The 17,616-nt window shown below is 41.4% G+C and overlaps 2 protein-coding genes across 2 annotated transcripts; both read right to left on the bottom strand.

Annotated features, from left to right (window-relative positions):
• On the bottom strand, positions 1–10,380 carry LOC135344584 (TBC1 domain family member 5-like). The gene is made up of 17 exons (XM_064541815.1): positions 10,224–10,380; positions 9,984–10,096; positions 9,572–9,680; positions 8,738–8,827; positions 8,215–8,289; positions 7,883–7,989; positions 7,024–7,164; positions 6,249–6,299; positions 5,841–5,997; positions 5,388–5,503; positions 4,841–4,983; positions 4,513–4,616; positions 4,228–4,365; positions 3,743–3,994; positions 2,515–2,715; positions 1,207–1,306; positions 1–368 (listed from the first exon to the last, which is right to left on the bottom strand). Exons 2-17 carry the CDS (start codon positions 10,091–10,093, stop codon positions 145–147), a joined length of 2,118 nt encoding a protein of 705 aa, XP_064397885.1. The 5' UTR covers positions 10,094–10,096; positions 10,224–10,380; the 3' UTR covers positions 1–144.
• Positions 10,381–13,238: 2,858 nt separating this feature from the next.
• On the bottom strand, positions 13,239–15,137 carry LOC135343482 (caspase-7-like). Its single transcript, XM_064540436.1, has 5 exons — positions 15,027–15,137; positions 14,693–14,960; positions 14,537–14,578; positions 14,299–14,358; positions 13,239–14,199 (listed from the first exon to the last, which is right to left on the bottom strand). The coding sequence occupies exons 2-5, from the start codon at positions 14,958–14,960 to the stop codon at positions 13,433–13,435; spliced, it is 1,137 nt and encodes a 378-aa protein (XP_064396506.1). The 5' UTR covers positions 15,027–15,137; the 3' UTR covers positions 13,239–13,432.
• Positions 15,138–17,616: the final 2,479 nt, after the last annotated feature.

Below are 17,616 nucleotides of genomic sequence, written 5' to 3' on the forward strand. Positions count from 1 at the left end.
TTTTTATTTCACAAATGTTTATTTTATATGTGTATAAAACTTAACTGTGCCAACAAAAACATACGCAACTTTAAACAAAACAAACACACAACACTGTACAATACCAACCTGACATTACCCTGCTGTAGTCTGCATGCTCTATACCTAGTCTCCAGAGTTCAAAAGGGGGTGTGTATCCCGGGACGGTACTCCCTCGTCAGCAAGCACCTCTGTGCCCACCTCTAAGCTTCTTTGTAAGGGGTGATCGATATTATTAGTTCTTGTGCTATCTTTAGAAACGGCGTCGTTGTCAGAAAGTGGGGAACTCTTGGAGGCGAGTTTTGAGAGTGTGAAACTGTCCAGATTGGTTGAGGAGCCATCAGAACTGTCTGCATGTGTGTGTGTGTGTGTGTGTGTGTGTGTGTGTGTGTGTGTGTGTGTGTGGTGTGTGTGTTTGAAGGGGGGATAAATCATTAGCATATACACAATGTGCTGCACTGTGAAAGAAGTGATGCTCTACAATGTATAATAATTATGAAAGGAAATGAATACATGTGCATGCAACATGTACAAAAATGTATACCGTATTACTAGAATATTTTGCTGGTGAAAAACCTTTACAAATGAGCCAAATGAGCAGAAAATTTGACACTTCGCGATCTAACTCTTGCGTTCTGGCAAGGATCGTGTGCATTAATTTACTAGTATAACAATTTAGGTTTTGCGGATTTTATTGTTGCGAATTGATCAACCATCATCGCAAAGTTGCAAATGTTTGATGCTCACAAAACATTCGGTATAATATAATTATTATACATACAAGCAAGAGTCCATAATATAAGTGGACTCTCGATCATACAAGAGAAAATTGCAAACTTTTAGGGCTATACAGACTTAAACAATCAGGCTTTCGTAAAGGTTACACAGATGAATTTTGGGGCATATGACCTGGTAAGGGATCATTATACATGTAAATAGAAGATAAAGATCAGAGTTAACGTGTACAAACTCTGTACATCACATACCGTATAGCGGGTATAATTATTTCGAGGGTATAAACTTTCGCGGAATGACCGTTGAAAGGTTTTTGCAATAGCAGCCTTTCTGTAGCATGCATGCATGCAATATTAAATTCGCAGTAGATGCTTGATCAGCGGAAAACCACAAACATTTATACCCTCGAAATATACCCGCTATACGGTAGTACATTGAACACAATGTCTGTACCATGACTATCCTCTAGGTTGGACCTTGACCCCTGAACATTCTCCCATCCTGGTGCTAGTTCTCCTGAGAAGGGGATCTTGTTCAGTAGCAGGTCACGAACCTATGGGATGGGATATGCGTGAGGTAAGACATGGAAGGAAGCCAATCTACCAAACAATTAACCATACACCACAGTGAGGTACACCACATTGAGGATACGTGCAGTACATGCAATAGGCAAATCACACAATAGCCGCCCTTGATCTATCATTTTGATAACATCATAGATCATGTGATAAGGTAATTCCCCTAAATCTAAAAGTAAATAAAATAATCTTGGCTGGCTAGTATATAGCTACTGATGGCAACAGCTACTGGTGTAGGGGGTCTCAGTTGTGACTTTGTGGGTGATCCCCCTAATGTCCTTCTCTGCTCAGTGTGCTCCCTCCCATTTCGAGATCCCTATCTAACAGACTGCTGTGGTGCACACTTCTGCATGTCTTGCATCTATCCGTTAAAGAACAACAAAGGACCGTGTCCCGAGTGTGAGCAAGCTGAGTTTGAGGTCATGATCGATCGAAACAAGCTAAAGGAGGTCAATGAGCTATTAGTCTATTGTGCTAGCCGAGGCAAGGGGTGTGAGTGGAAAGGCTGCCTCAGGGAACTAGAGCAACACCAGACGGTGGGTTGTGACTGTATCCTTGTAGTATGCTCTCTAGGCTGCGGCGAAAGACTGCCCCGAAAGAACATGGGTGAGCACGAAGTGGATCTGTGTCCGAAGAGAACCTTGGAAGAGCAAGTGAAGAGTCTAACAAAACAATTAGATGCAGCTATTGCAAAGAGATTGACGCTCGAAGACACTGTGAAGAACGCAAAGTTAAAAAATAAAGAGCTTTCGGCAAAAAACAAGGAACTCAAAGCAGCAAACAGCAACCAGACCACGATAATCAGAGAGCAACAAATGAGGATCGACGAACTAGCCGGTATGGAGAAAGCAAAGAAAGAATTGCCAGACATGAAGACACAAACAGAGAAACCAGAGACAGAAAAAACTTGCCCCGTTTGTAACACAAGATTCCCAGGAAGAATGAAGCAAATCGATTTTGAAAACCATGTACAACTACATTTTAGAAGTTAGATTTCACTTGAGTTGTTTAGTAAGGAATTATGAGCCATACACTGTAATGTACGTATCTCAGTATATGTATTGTACTGTGGATCTTTTCCTCGTAATTTTGTCCATGAACAATGAACTCCACAGCCAAAAATTTATGTGCATGTTTACCTTGGTAACTCACCGTACTACATTCTCTACACTATAGTTCTCACCTGTTTTAGTCCTGCCAGTGAGAGCAGAATGGTGTTCTCAGTTTCAGGGGACAGCCCCTCTAATTTGACAATCTCAGTCTGTAACGAGGCAATAAAGGAGTCAGCCTTCCCTCCACAGTATAGACACTTGGCCTGGAGGTCGTCAATTCGATTACTCAGTTTGTCCAACTTGCTCGATGAAACACCAGTAAAAGGGGAAGACTGTGTGTGTGTGTGTGTGTGTGTGTGTGTGTGTGTGTGTGTGTGTGTGTGTGTTTGAGGGTATACAAAAAGTATCATTTGTGTGGGAGAAATTGTGTCAACTGTTCGCGTTACTAGCTCAAACGGAATGCTCACTTAAATTAATCTTTAAAAAGATTGGCATCTGATGTCCTAATATTATAGTGGTGGATCCCTGATACCTTGTATTATCCTATCTAGTTAGGCAAGCAAAAGAAAAAAAAAGAAAAAAAAAGGAACAAAAGAGCAAACAGCACAAAACCATACAGGTAGAAAAGGCAAACAGATGCCCGACCTTGAGAGAGTCGAGAATGATGGGTTAAAGAGTCTTTATAACGGTGCACCAACCCTCCCCAGCCCCATTCATCTGTTGCATTCAGAACAACTAGTATACTGAATAATTATTGGAAGCTATTCACTTGGGGCCATGCTGATTGTAAGCTATATTCACATTTGAGGTAATGCTGACATAAAGTATAGAACTTACATTTTATCTTAGACTTGATATTGGCTGCTGTAATACTTTAACTTAGCTTGTGCATGCCTGTGTACTTGTGTAAACTAAATCTGACCTTGAGGGAGGCTTAATTTATAAGGTACAGGCCTGTATTGTCTGGGCTAGGTTTTGTGGTTAGTATCTGATAATGGAGATGGGTCTATGTAGTTCTTCTAGGTGGCAAGCACAAAACAATCTAATTTTGGTTCTTAGAATTAGCACAAGGCATTAGTCAAAATAAATAGTGTGTGTGTGTGTGTGTGTGTGTGTGTGTGTGCGTGTGTGCGTGCGTGTGTGTGTGTCAAACAGAATAGCTGTTACAATACATGTACATGTAGGTACTATTAGCAGGCAAGTTACGATGTACAGGTGGGCCTAATATAGAACTAATGATCAATCATAAAATAGAGTCGCTAGTAAAAATTCAGTTCACTGATTGGGCAGTCCTTGCAGCATGACACTCCAACTTTCCCCACACAGATAAATTAATATTTGCCTTAACAGCTAGCTCACCTTTGGATTCTCTCTCATTTCTTTGCTAGTGCTCTTGACAAGATCTTTTTTCATACTGCCAATGACTCGACCACGCCCCTTTTTACTGGGTACGTCATCGGGCATTTGCAGAGGGTGGTTTATAGGGGTGTGGTTAACGGGAGACGGGCTTCGAGATCTAGACTTTCCATGGAACTCTAGACGAGGAGCAGAGGAGACAGGTCGACTCATTCTTGCAGCCGTGTGCTTGATGACCTGCTTCACACTGCTCACCTGTGAGTGGGGGGGGGGGGGATGAGTGCATGTGATCAGATTTTGTATGTATACTTGAACTCAATACGTAACGAGAGTCAAGACAATACAGTAGCAATGTCTCAGCAAACGCATGTACATGCACATGTAGTAGCACAGCTACAGTGTACATGTACATGTGTGCAGACACAATGATAGCTGAAAGATTTTTATGCACATGTGCATGACACAGATTGCCAGTTGTGTACATGTACCTTGTGTGATCTGTGTTGTACACTGTGCTGCTGTGAGTTGGTATCCGTTGACGATGACAGGGGAAGGGTGGAGCCTAGTGAGTAGGTGGCCTGGGCCGCAGGATTATGGGACCATATCCGTGGGGAGGGATACACACTCTACAAGGGGAGAGTCATACACGAACATGTACTTTCACGATACAGCGGTTAATGATGAAATTCTGGCCAGTAAACTTAGGCACTTTTCATATGTTCATGCACACACAGCAATGGACATGCATGTACATGTACATGTACAAGACTCACAGGGTTCCGGAGGTGCAGTGCCCTTTGTACGAGATAGTTGACCTCATACACTGGGGGGAAGTGCATCAGGTACTGCATACACGTGGAGTAGTCCCCTCCAGTCACTGTGTGGGTGGGTGGGAGGTGTGATGTGTACATGACTATATGTACATGTATGTGACTGTATGATTATCATTGTGTACAGTATACAATTGATTGGGAAAAGTACATGTACAATGTACAAGCAGTATATGGTACATTAGTACTGTGTATATGTAGGCCTAAGGGTATGATTAGGAGTCAAGAGATTTAGCGTATAAACGACATTCTGATAAAGTGTTTGACTCACAGACGTCCCTCATGTGCATGAGCATGGCAACACACATGTAGTCGACCAGTCCGAGGGATGGCCCATCAGCAAGCAGGGCATCCCACAACTCCAGGACACTGGGCAATGGGAACTCACGACCAAACAACAGCCGAATCCAACGACTGGAGAGAGAGAGAGAGGGAGAGAGAAGAGGGGAGGGGAGGGAGAGAGAGAGAGGGAGAGAGAGAGAGAAGGAGAAGGAGAGAGGGAGACAGACAAAGAGAGAGAGAGGGGGGGGGGGAGAGAAGGGGAGGTAGGGGAGGGAGAGGAGAGAAGGGGGAGAAGGAGGAGTGTCGGAGAGAGGGGGAGAGAGGGGGAAAAAGGGGGATTATGAGACAGAAAGAAAGTAGTCGTTACAGACACACAGTGGAAATGGTGTGATAACACTATTGACAGACAGTATTTTACTACAGCACATACATGTGTACATGCACGTACAGTACATGTGTTTCGGCTAAAAACTTATAAGATGCAAACCGGTGCTAAACCAGCTGACTATGAAGTGGGTATGGGTCTATATACGTACATGCCGTAGGTCTGTGGAGGGATGGAGAGCTCCTTGAGGTGAGTGTAAAGTTGTTCATCAGCATTCTTCAGGTGAAGGTTATGGATCACACCAAGCTTGCGAGAGATTGCAGACATCTAGTGATTGTACATGTGTGTGTGTGTGTGGGGGGGGGGGGCGTAAGTGAAAGGTTGCATCAGCTCTTTAATAGCAGGACTCAGTACTAAAGAAGTGTATTGAGAACTAAGGGTTGGCTTTAATGCAGGGAAAGTCATGTAGGACACAAAAAATAAGTGAAAATTTCAGGAATAAAATATCACTCAAAGGTAGGTACATGTACATGTGCAATGTCAGCATACCCTTTCTAGAGTTGGTTCACTCTGTACATGTACATGCACGTACAGTAGTATGTACACAATCATTATGATTTGTATAGCAAGAAATGCCCATCAAAAACAAACTACACCCACTCACAGGAGACAGGTCGGCCATACCCTGAAAGGGTTTATTGGTCCGTGGGTCGTGTGACATTTTCTTCTTGTGCTGAGCCCTGGCCTTGTAGTAGTCAGCCTCGAGGGCAGTGGACATGTACCATGAGCCCATACTCTCCATCAACTCAGCGAATATTGTGCTGCGTGTGTGAGTGTGTGTGTGTGGGGAGGGGGGGGGCTAGTGAGGCTGTTTACAGCGTACAAAGTTTCTAGTTTAATACTACAGATAACTGTACACATAGCACTTTCAGCTAAAGGCCTATAACTAGCTAATTTGTGTTTGGGTCGTAATTTAAGTTAAAAGTATAATTGCATTACGTACAAGGTGTAGTATACAGTAGGCAAAGAACTAGTTCCTACGTATGTTTAAAATGCCTACACCACAACTCACTAGGCATCATGCTCGATGAATCGAGGGTCCATCACTGACAACACTGCAGGTCTGCAGGGAATTAATTAAGAGACAGTCTATCAGGAATATCATAATTATGCATGGCATGCCATTTCATGTACACACAATGTCATGGAGGTCAACCACACCAACACTTTTGCATATACTACCGTATAGCGGGTATATTTCAAGGGTATAAATTTTCGCGGATGTGCCTTTAGAAAGGTTTTCACGGATTTAATTTTCGTGGAATAGCGCCTTTTTTGCAGCATGCATGCATGGAATATTAAATTCACGGTTATAAATGTTCGCGGTTCATGCCTAATCCGCGAAAACCACGAACATTTATACCCTCGAAATATACCCTCTATACGGTATTACTGTATGTACTGTCACCGTAACCACCACTCTGTGACCTCCTTAATCCTCACACAACATCATACTACAATCATAAACATACACACACACACACACACGCACGCACACACACACACACACGCACACACACACACACTCACACACACTCATGCCCTACAGTCAAGACAACACACCACATACACTCACTCACTGTTTCTTAGTGAATAATCGACACTGTTTGTTTTTTTACCCTGCTGCGTCTTGTGAAGAGCTAAATCATGACGTTTTGGCCTTAACAGTTGTGTCCTCCACACCACACACACACACACACACACACACACACACACACACACCCACCCACACACACACACTCATGCCCTACAGTCAAGACAACACACACACACACACACACACTCACGCCAGGGTAGGGTCATTTAAATCCCTCATCTCAGCGTGAAGGACAAACACTATGGGTGCCAGGATCTCGTGCATGCCTTGTCTGTAACTGAGCTCCTCATTCTCTCGCGAGAAACAGAACAACAGATCCACCAGCATTTTTCTGAGGGTACATGTAACGAGGACATTAAAAATTAAGACATGTACATGTACATGTATGTAAATTTGAATTACAAATCAAAGTTTCATTAGTGACAGTCAAGCCTGCTTTACAATATGTACCGCAATATATTGTACACATATCGTATATCTTCTAATTTATCGGACACTTCTAATTAGCCCGGACACTCTTCTGGGAAATTTTCGTTATTCTAATACAACAGACACTCCGGTGCTCTAAATATCCGGACAATACCTTGAGTTACATTATAGCCGGCCAGTAAGAGTGCTGTAGTTAGCTAGTGCAACTATTCAGTCGCACAACTATTCTATTAAAACATAGCTAGCTCGCATGCAGCTGCATGCTTGTTCTAATTATTCCGGACACTTCGCATGCTCTATAAAAATTTCCAATTATGCCTGGACAATTTCTATTTTTTGCTTTCCGATAAATTAGAACATATACGGTACATACACTGTACTTTTTATTACTTTATTGAGTACATTATATACATGTACATAGTCTAGTACATGTGGAACATGTAAATGAGGACTCTCTGAAACACAAAGTACGCCTGATACAATCAATCTAGTCCCTGCTCAACAGAAGAACACGGACATGAAATGATTAATTATGCAGGACACTTTCCATAGATCCCTAAACTGTCTCAGAGGTACATGTACTAGTGACTATGTAATTATGTACAGACGACACCACTCACTGGATGTGAGGTTGCTTGAAGAATTGCACATCAGGGAACGTTCTCACCACGTCTTGATTAATCATCTGCCGCAGTTCGTTGTCCTGGAAATACCGGTTCCATGGGCTCTGTAGGAGGCGGAGATTGGGGTTACTAACACACACACATGCATTCCTTCGATCTCAGGGATCAATCTCACTCAGGGATCAATCTCACTCAGGCTCAATGTCATGCATTTCACAAGAGTACTAATGTCTCTTGGTGATCAAAAACTTGGCTTCAAACAGTATTACGGACTGTATGTTGACACAAACATGGGATGGCATGTGTGTGTGTGTGTGTGCGTGTCTCACATCGTCTTCCAGAGAGAGTGGGTTGTGCACGGCTAGATTTTTGCCAGACGCAAGCTTGTGGGGATCAATGATGTGCTGCACATGAAAAACATTGTTGTTGTGATCACTATACAAAGCACACCACCCTTCATAACACAGCCAGTTAATTAGCTTCTAAGTCCTATTTAGCATGTATTTGGACCTGTGTTAGCAAGCCACCCCCCCTCCCCTTTATTACAGCCCACTGTAGTCTGCACAAGGATGACCACTACTCACTGGTTTCAGTGTAAGTAATGGTAGACAACATTTGAGGTAATGATACACACAACAAACGCTTTGTGCTGCCTTCAGGGGAAAACAAATACATGTATGTTATAGAGATACATTGTTGTTATAGAGATACATTATACTGTACACTGCAGTACACACCATTCTGTAACTACATAATTATAGTTATCAAGCAGCGTAATAAAAGCTCCTTGAAACAAATTTCAACATAATCAGGCATATTACAATTATTGTAGAGCTCTGTCATAATACTGACCTTGGTCTTTATGGTAGTGAAAACGTCTCTTGCTTTCTTTACTGCCTCTTCCCACTTGTTCTGGTCCTCAGGTAGACAACCGAGAAACAGCTGTGGGTGATGTGTGTGGGGGTGGATGAGAGAGTGTGCTTTAATTATGTGTAGGCGGGAGGATGAAATGTATTAACTATAAATGGATTTTGGATATAATGGATTTTGCTTTAAATATACAGTAAGCTAGTGCACATTGTGCTTTAAAGATATCAAAAGCAATAATATGGTAAGCAGCTGCTATATAGCTGTGGGTATGTACCTGCACAATGGCTGATGAATAAGTGAAAGGAATAAGACAGAGTTATCTATGGAGTACACACACACACACACATTGACTGCCATTGTGGAGCATTGTGTGCTTCATTCACAATGCACAGTTCAATAGAGCAGCTGAAAGCTGATGACACGTTCGCAACTACGAGATGGCGATCACTGACACAACAAGACACAATTACAATAAAAGACAGTCCAAACAATGAACATTGTATTAATTTTCTCTACCAAAGTAATGACAACGATTCTAAAAATTACATGTACAGGTACAGTGTGCAAATCATTCGACTAAAGAAAATGCCTCAATTCAAATACAGTGTTTTCATGCTTACATGACCCTAAGCGACTTATAATTATTTGAGGGCTTCAAACTAATACGCTCCACAAATGTGCAGCATACCGTACCCCTCACACACACACACACACACACACACACACACACACACACACACACACATACACACACACACACACACACACATACACGTACCCCCCACACATCCCACACCTGTATCTCTCACAACTCACCCTCCAACAGACGCTACGGATGTTGTACTGTTGCAGCTGCCCAGACAAGGCCATCTCTTTGACAACCTTGAAATAGCCGGACTGGTAGAGAAGTCTGCTGGCTTCATTCCTGAGAAGATGAACTAGTGACATGACCATAACCATGGGAGCCATAACTATAAACTTGTTATGGCACCTTTAGTGCACCCTAACTACAGTGCAATTGGAAGCAATAGACAATGTCATGTGTATATGTACGAAGCCATGATGATTAAGGCACCATGCATACAAGTTGAGCCAAAGCATATTCAAGGTAATAGCCTTATCAAACATGTAAACGTACGTATGCGTCTGACCTATACTGGTTACACCAGGGCCTCAATCACGAATAGAACCCAACTAGAGGCCGGTGCAGTGGTGTACTAAAACGTACCAATCTTCTCTGATATTATTGCCGTCGGAGATGGCCACATTAGGCGACTCTCGACTCTCTTCCATCCCCACAATTAGTGCCCAAGATTCCTCCAGAGATTCAACGGCCATACACTGAATACACATCAATTTATATTTATCATTGTAGCTAGCTATGACCTATGTACGTACTTAATAGCTAGATCTAGCTAGGTGTAATAGTTTACATGGCACAAGTTTAGACCTACATCTCTAAACTCACCGCTAGACAATAGTCTGAGGATACACGCCAGGTTAGGGGTACAATGCAGAGTGCTTCTATAATTTTATTTGTGGGCTGCTTTACTGTACTGAGCTGGTAATGATCACCACCAGAGGAGGGTGGACAGGGTCAAAAGATCACTAATGAATCATCACGTGAGCTTATGTTTTGTGGAGTAAATTTGCAAGTTTGACTGAACGTACATCGCGCCCTGATTCTTGTGACAAAGTAGCCCCTTCATGTTACTGCTGCTGCAATTTAGCTACTGCGCCCCTCCAGAGAAATCGTGCAGTGCCTAAAAGGGGTGACCTCTCACAAAGGTCGTAGTTCTGTCATGTCAAACTGACCTCTGACCTTTACAAAGTAGGAGCTACCGTGCTAAGCTGTACTGTAGAGTGAATGTACGTATAGCTCAGCTATATCATCATATATCTAAGTATACTCAGAATAAAAAGGTGGCCTGCTGGCTAGAAAAAAGCTTGATAAAAGTAGGTTCAAGGTTCAAGTATTTTAATAAAGACTACGTCATTATTAACTTTTTGGCTTCGTGACCAACCTCCTCTGGATCACCACACTATGAATTAAGTTAACACTTTGTCATGTTATTCGTACCAGAGGAGGTGCGGTGAACAATAATTATCTGCCTCGCCCACGCGTATATTTTTGCTGAGATAATCAAAGGCTAATTAGGTCACACCAAATTGATCTTATCTTTCACCATAGATAGCACACACTTGATAAGCCCACGTGATCCCGTTTCCAATCCCACTTTCTACACTATCTATGGTTCACGGACTTTTAATCTCCAAAAACAGACCAGGGGCCGGTGGCAGGCAAAAGAAAAAAGTAATGAATATCATTATAAAACCACAAACTCACAACGCACCACAAAAAGTCACTTTAAAAACATTACAACGTTTTGCTAGATCACATGGCTATTCTGACCTCTGATTGGTTTATTTTTTGGGGCATTCTGCAAAAATATGACCCGGAATATCCGTGAAACATAAGATTATTTTGGTGTGGCCTTACTTGAGCTGCACCTGCACTGTCAGACCTCCTCTGATCGATTATGTACGAAAGTTAGGTGTACATGTATATACCCGATTTTAAAATCACTTTTTTCTTTTCCGTCACCTGTCACTGCTCATCCTGACTGCAAATCCCCTTTGCCAAAGCTGTCTTTTATCAGTCATATTTTTTTATAATGTTGTTTCACTGACTCTGGAATTCCCTACCACGTAGTGTAGATCTACCGGTAGTTTCTGCACTTTTGGTGCATGTACCTAATGCACTTCTAATAGTTTTGTGCGGGATTGTTGATCTTTTGTTTGAATAGGGTCAGATATATAAAAGCAAATACACAAATACTACATCATGTGTGCGAGCCTGGTTTTGTATCAGTTTTAGCTGTTGATTGAATCAAATCCAGAGGGATCCTGAAAAGGCAAATTTGTAACACTCTAGCTCCATTCTGTCTCTGCATGAAGACAAGGTAGAAATTGTTGACAAAGAATGTACTTCAGTGCCTACTGGGGAAATCTAGAATCGCCAGTTTCAGTGTTTGGTACAGCCGGGGACATTTGCTAGCATATAACGAGTCCAATTGGAGATTAGAATTTGATCTTGCTTTGTGCCAAGTTTGAAGTTCTTCATACATTTCATGTATGCAACCCCCATATCACCATATCAGTATATAATGGTCACGTCAAAATCCTGCATGCATGGTGTTCCTTCAGATTTTTAAGACTCGTTCGTCTGGGATCGTTGTCAATAATTATGCCATCTTTAATTTAATAGTTAACTATAGGTCACTGTCCATAAAATCTTATGTATGATCACCACTGCTAATTAATCTTAGTGGTCAGGGTGTTTATCAGATAAATTCTTCTATCAAATTTCCTGGCTCATCACTCACATCCATTTTCAAGATTAGTTCTACTGTATTAAATCCTGCGGTTGTAAAGCACTTCACTATGCACGGGGGAAGAGCATTCTTCATTAGTTACTGTGCTTCCTTTTCAGCTTTGGAAAAGGATGAAGCCAGTTTCCACAAAATGTGTAAGTTTGACAAAAGCCAGCCAACAAACCATAGTTGATGTAATCACAGTTACCCCTCTAATCTATAATTACCGTATTTCGTGGAAGATTAAAAGCGAATAAATTTTGTATGTAGACTGCTTACCGGAAACACTCCCAGGTCATGCTTTCAATCTTTGCACGGTATATAGCATATAATTCTGGACTGCTGGATTGCTAAACCCACAAAAACAACAAAATTAATATCAAAATTTCGCGCTATACGATATTGTTTAATGTATAGTCAAAGTCTCCCATTATTTTCTGGTATTACATTAACCTATGGTAGCTACCTTTGTATTAGCAATAGGCTAGATACGAGACTAGGTCAAGACGTATAAACAGGAGCTTGAGATCTGTGAGTCGAGTATGCTCTTTATGACAACACAAAATTAATATGACAACTGTTTACTACATCTATTTATGGGCATCGAGGGCAGACTACAATAGCCTCAGCTCACCTTGAAGCTTCAGCTCAGTAGAGCGTGCAAATAAAACAACAGGGATTGGAAATGACTAAGAGGAAGAGTACAGCTAGAGGAGGTCGGACATGCATTATGGGGTGCTGTTTGAGTCAATATGCCCAACTATCATAACTACACTGCCGCCACTTTTAGAAGCTAAGCCGCCGCCGCCACCAACTAAACATTATTACTTTTGGCACTATTCCCCTCTCATACTCAATGCTTACTGTCATCATTGGCTTCTAAGAAAACCGGTATGATGCGGGACTATTACGCATATGATCAGCCGGCAATAAGTACTCATGCAAGAGGAATTAACAACTCGAGTCCGAGGGCCCTCAGCAGAAATTTTCGTGGCTTTTAATATTTGTGTTTCAATGCCAGTATCACACCCACCAATATAGCTTTGCATGTGAAAGACCGATCATGGGAGTTTATCCCGGTTTTAATTTTTGCGCGTCTTTTGTCTGCCCTTGAAAAACATGAAATTTCCCGCTGTATATATGGTACATTGAGCTATGTACTAACAAGTCACCTAGAACAAAGCGGCATATCAAACTAAGATAAAAGTATGTATTGTAGTGACAGATTAAAGGCCGATTAAAGTTGCTAGAAAGTAAGTAAAATAGCTAGTGTCTAATAGTAACTCTCACTCGTGTACTAGATCTAGTTGAACTTTACTTGACCTCTTAGAGTAGAAACAAGTTGTGGCTGTTGTTGGTAATATCCTTGATTTCCAAGATAATGAACTTTTTCTGCCTCTTTTTTATGAACTCTGGTTACCATCGTCACAAGATCTTCATCTTTGTAATATTTTTCAAGAATGCTACAAAGTTTTTGTATGTACGACGCACCAAAATCTGGGTGTCTTGCTGCTGAGGTTTCAAACGAAGAGGCAAATCCATAAAAAAAGTCACTGTCACGAGGAAGAGATGGCGTACCTGTGTCGAGACTTTCAACCAGAAGAGGAGAATTAGTTGGTGAGTTTTCCATAGAATCAACTGTTGATGGTCTGGCCCTGCCTTGGCAAGCTTGAATGAAAAATATTTTGGGCTTTTGATGCAAATACTTTTGGCAAGGATATTGGGGATCAACTAGAGCTCGAGAAATGTCTGCTATTTTGACTGTACTTCCATCCAGTCCTTGTATTGTACCTTCTCCTCCGTGTGCCAGGATGCAGCAAATAAAGCTGTCAGGATTTGATTCTTTGTTGGCATGCTCAACAACTGTGGTGAGTATATCCGCTGCTGTTGCTAAATCATCTACAGACTCGACGACATATCCCAATGTCCTGATGGCCTTTTCCAATGCCTCCTTGTCCCTGTCAGATCCATCTCTAGGATTCTTTGGATATTTGACATTATTAATGATCAGGGCTCTTCCGTGTGGTTGGCTGTTTGTTGTGTACGTGTAAGGTGGTTCGGTAGGGCCACCTATAATTACCAAAATAGGAGAGTGAAAAACATAAATACAAACAAACTATAAGATTTGGCGGTTTAGAATGCATGGTTGAAACATATACATACACTCACCGCCGTCATATCGTTCAATGTGCTCACTAGCTGGACTATCACACCGCTTTCTCTTTCGAGCTGCAGGCGAAAGCATATTGTTATTTCTTTGCTCTTAAGAATATAGTGATGCAGCATGCATGTATATGCATGTGGGTACTTTACGTGGCTTGGCTTACCATCAAGCTCTAACTTAGTATATAAATACCTATAGCTATATGCATGTGTTTTCTCAAACAGAATATTAAACTATTTTTACCTTCAGTCTTTTTTGTAGAACTAGGTTTCCATTTCGAAGGCACTGCGAAGGAACACAATCATGGTCATGCATATAGTTACTTCCATAACACGTGCAGTACTAAATTCAAAAGCAATGACATGCCTCAGTTGGCATGCATGTGTTTTAGAAACTCACCGTATTTTGTTGCTAGTTGGTTTGCTAGTTCATCGTGTGATACTGATGGTTCTCTCAAAACGTCAATAAGTACTTCCCAGGTGAGAAGTTGCATTCGAAGAACAGCAGATATCATTGCTGTAAGTGCATCTAGTGGGTCTTTGTTAATGCTGTCGATTGCACTTATATCAAACTCTTCAAGATGCAGTGCCCTTCCTATATGCTTCCATTTCATTTGTGCTGTTATCAGCTCTGTTACTACCACATGGAGATCTGGTACTTCTGACATCTGTATATACAAATGAGGCAAACCAATTTCTTATACTGCATGCAGTAACAATATTGCTTGACTTACTTTGTTGCAGTAAGTTACTTCTTCTGCCTTGTTGGACTACATGCATGTATACCCGCAGTTACTACCTCTATATAGTTACTATAGCATGTATAAAGGGGGTGGGATATTATATGCATGCATGGTGGGTGCAGGTGCATGTGCACAAATGGGGTGGAATATAATTTATGCATTGTGCATGCATGTGTGCATATGCACACCATGAATAAATAATATTGTATTCCACACCCCCTTTATATGCATGCACCCATGCACCATGGATGTAATTATTCCATGCACCCACCATGTAATTATTCCATGCACCTCCTTGTAAAGTATTTTACAAGACCCCAAGTGGGGAATATTTGTGGAGTGAAATAGCTGATTGCAAAACATTTCGTTTCTTCGAAAAAAACCACATAACTGTATTTAAATGAGTTAAGAGTCAATCCATTTTCTTCAATCCAATCGCAATATGTTTCTGTGTATTAACGAAAAATCCTCGTTTTGTACATATATATACGCAGGACATGAGTGCTTGCGAAACTTTGTCGATGTATAAAAGGAAAAACAAAGGACCTAGCACAGAGCCCTAGCTGAGGAACACTTGAGATAACAGGCAGAATTAACACATGCATGATTCCACTCCATCCAACACAACCGCCTGTTGTCGACCCGTCAAGTAATTTCTTATCCACTGAATGAGATAGGGATTGATTAAATCAACACGCCAATGAATTAGGGTTGAGTGAGGGACCTTATTGAAAGCTTTGCTTATAACATACCTCATGACCTTGGTCCGCAGCCTCCAGTATATAGTGTGTGAAAGAAATCAGTGAATTTCCATGCTGTGAAGCCCCATATAGTTCCGAAAGGAGTGAGTGCATGACATGACTTGCAGGAGTGCATGCATGAAGGGGAGTAAGTAACTACTATATACGCCCATACAAAGGTGTTGTTGTCTGACTCTGTCATACTGCATGTGTGTCACCCATCTCAAGTAGGCTGTACAATCGCACTCAAAACAGTGTGGTGTAGTGCGCAAGCACATGCGTAGAGTTTCTGATTGTAGCCTGCCTGCCTTAGCCATGCATACAAGTGATATAATTAAAAGCTCATCTGCATGTCTTTTAATGTATTAGTAGCCTCGTGAATCATAATTATTGATGGGTCTTACGGTCTTATGGCCTTGTGAAGAAACATTGATTGATAGGCAGTATAGCCTGAAGCTTTTCATGCAGGACGCAATAAAATAGCTTTATACCGTAGCGCATAACACATTGCGCATGACGCATTGAAAATCGTCACATGACGCATAGCATATTGCGTATTACGCATTGGAAATCGCCCCATAGCGCATAGGAAATTGTCGCATATAGCACGTAGGAAATTGTCGCATATAGCACGTAGGAAATTGTCGCATATAGCGCATAGTACATATATATAGCGCGACCTTCAGGGCCACCGTAAATATTCCCTACACCTGTCCGAATATTTCGAATGTGTGAAGTGATGGGACTGACTTGTGCTGAACAAGCAGATATGAATAGGTATAAAACTAGAAACTCAAGTAGCCGCCATGACTGAATATCTGATTATCTGGAAAAGACACAATCCATGCACTAAAAAGCATGGAAACAAGAAAGCAGGAGAGAACCGCAAGGAAATCTGTTACGACATGCATGACTGTATATGTGGCGCGAACTAGCTGCATGGTATTGTGATGTTGCCTACATAATTATGCATATACAGTATACAATACACATTTTGGGGGAGTCCCCCAGACAGTTTGGGGGACAAAAGTCTCCTAATATCAATGTCAATAATTATAGGTTTAATATCTGTAGCGATGCGATCAAACCGTTGCTATAAATTATAATGGTTGTTTTATACGCCATAATTTAATGTCTATTGCCAGAGGGTTTTGGGGTTAGTGCATCTGTGCAATAAATTAAGGCTCACTCCTTCATCCATGCAAGCCATCAACATTTATCTCTCGAGCTGGTTTGTAGCAGCTGTGGGGAGGATGTTAAGTTTTTGTGCATTTATATAGGGAGTGCATGCATGGGAATGATTGGCTTGGACGTAGAATGTTGTATAGTCTACGGGATCGTATATGTATATACAACATTCTGCGTCCAAGCCAATCATCCATGCCAATGTTGAAAGCTTGTGATGTGTAGATACCGGACTATACTGTCTGCGATATCTTCAAAGAGATTTCTAGACTCAGCCATCTACTCAGGGTTTTTTTTCTGTTACTATCGTTTGTTTATCGTAGTACTGTTCTGATGGTATGCCTCAAAACCATGCATATATGCTGCGTAGCAATTCAATTCCCACAGGAACCACAAATATACTTTAAGTGATTTGACATGCAGTTTGGAGGTGGGATTGTTTCTCCAGAGGTCAAATTTCTGTAATGCCATAATTATACAGAACTGACCATCAGTGCAATAATTATCATAATTATTGGCAGTGCATTTCCTTTGATCTCACGATCAGATTATGTCAAAAGGCAACAACTATATACTTAGTTTACTATATTGACGGACACATGCATTTGAAGAACAAAGTTTTGGCCTTTAATATACAGAGGTGGCCTTAATTTGTT

The sequence above is a fragment of the Halichondria panicea genome, chromosome 11 (genome assembly GCF_963675165.1).
Source record: "Halichondria panicea chromosome 11, odHalPani1.1, whole genome shotgun sequence".
In the NCBI taxonomy this organism is placed as follows: Eukaryota; Metazoa; Porifera; class Demospongiae; order Suberitida; family Halichondriidae; genus Halichondria; species Halichondria panicea.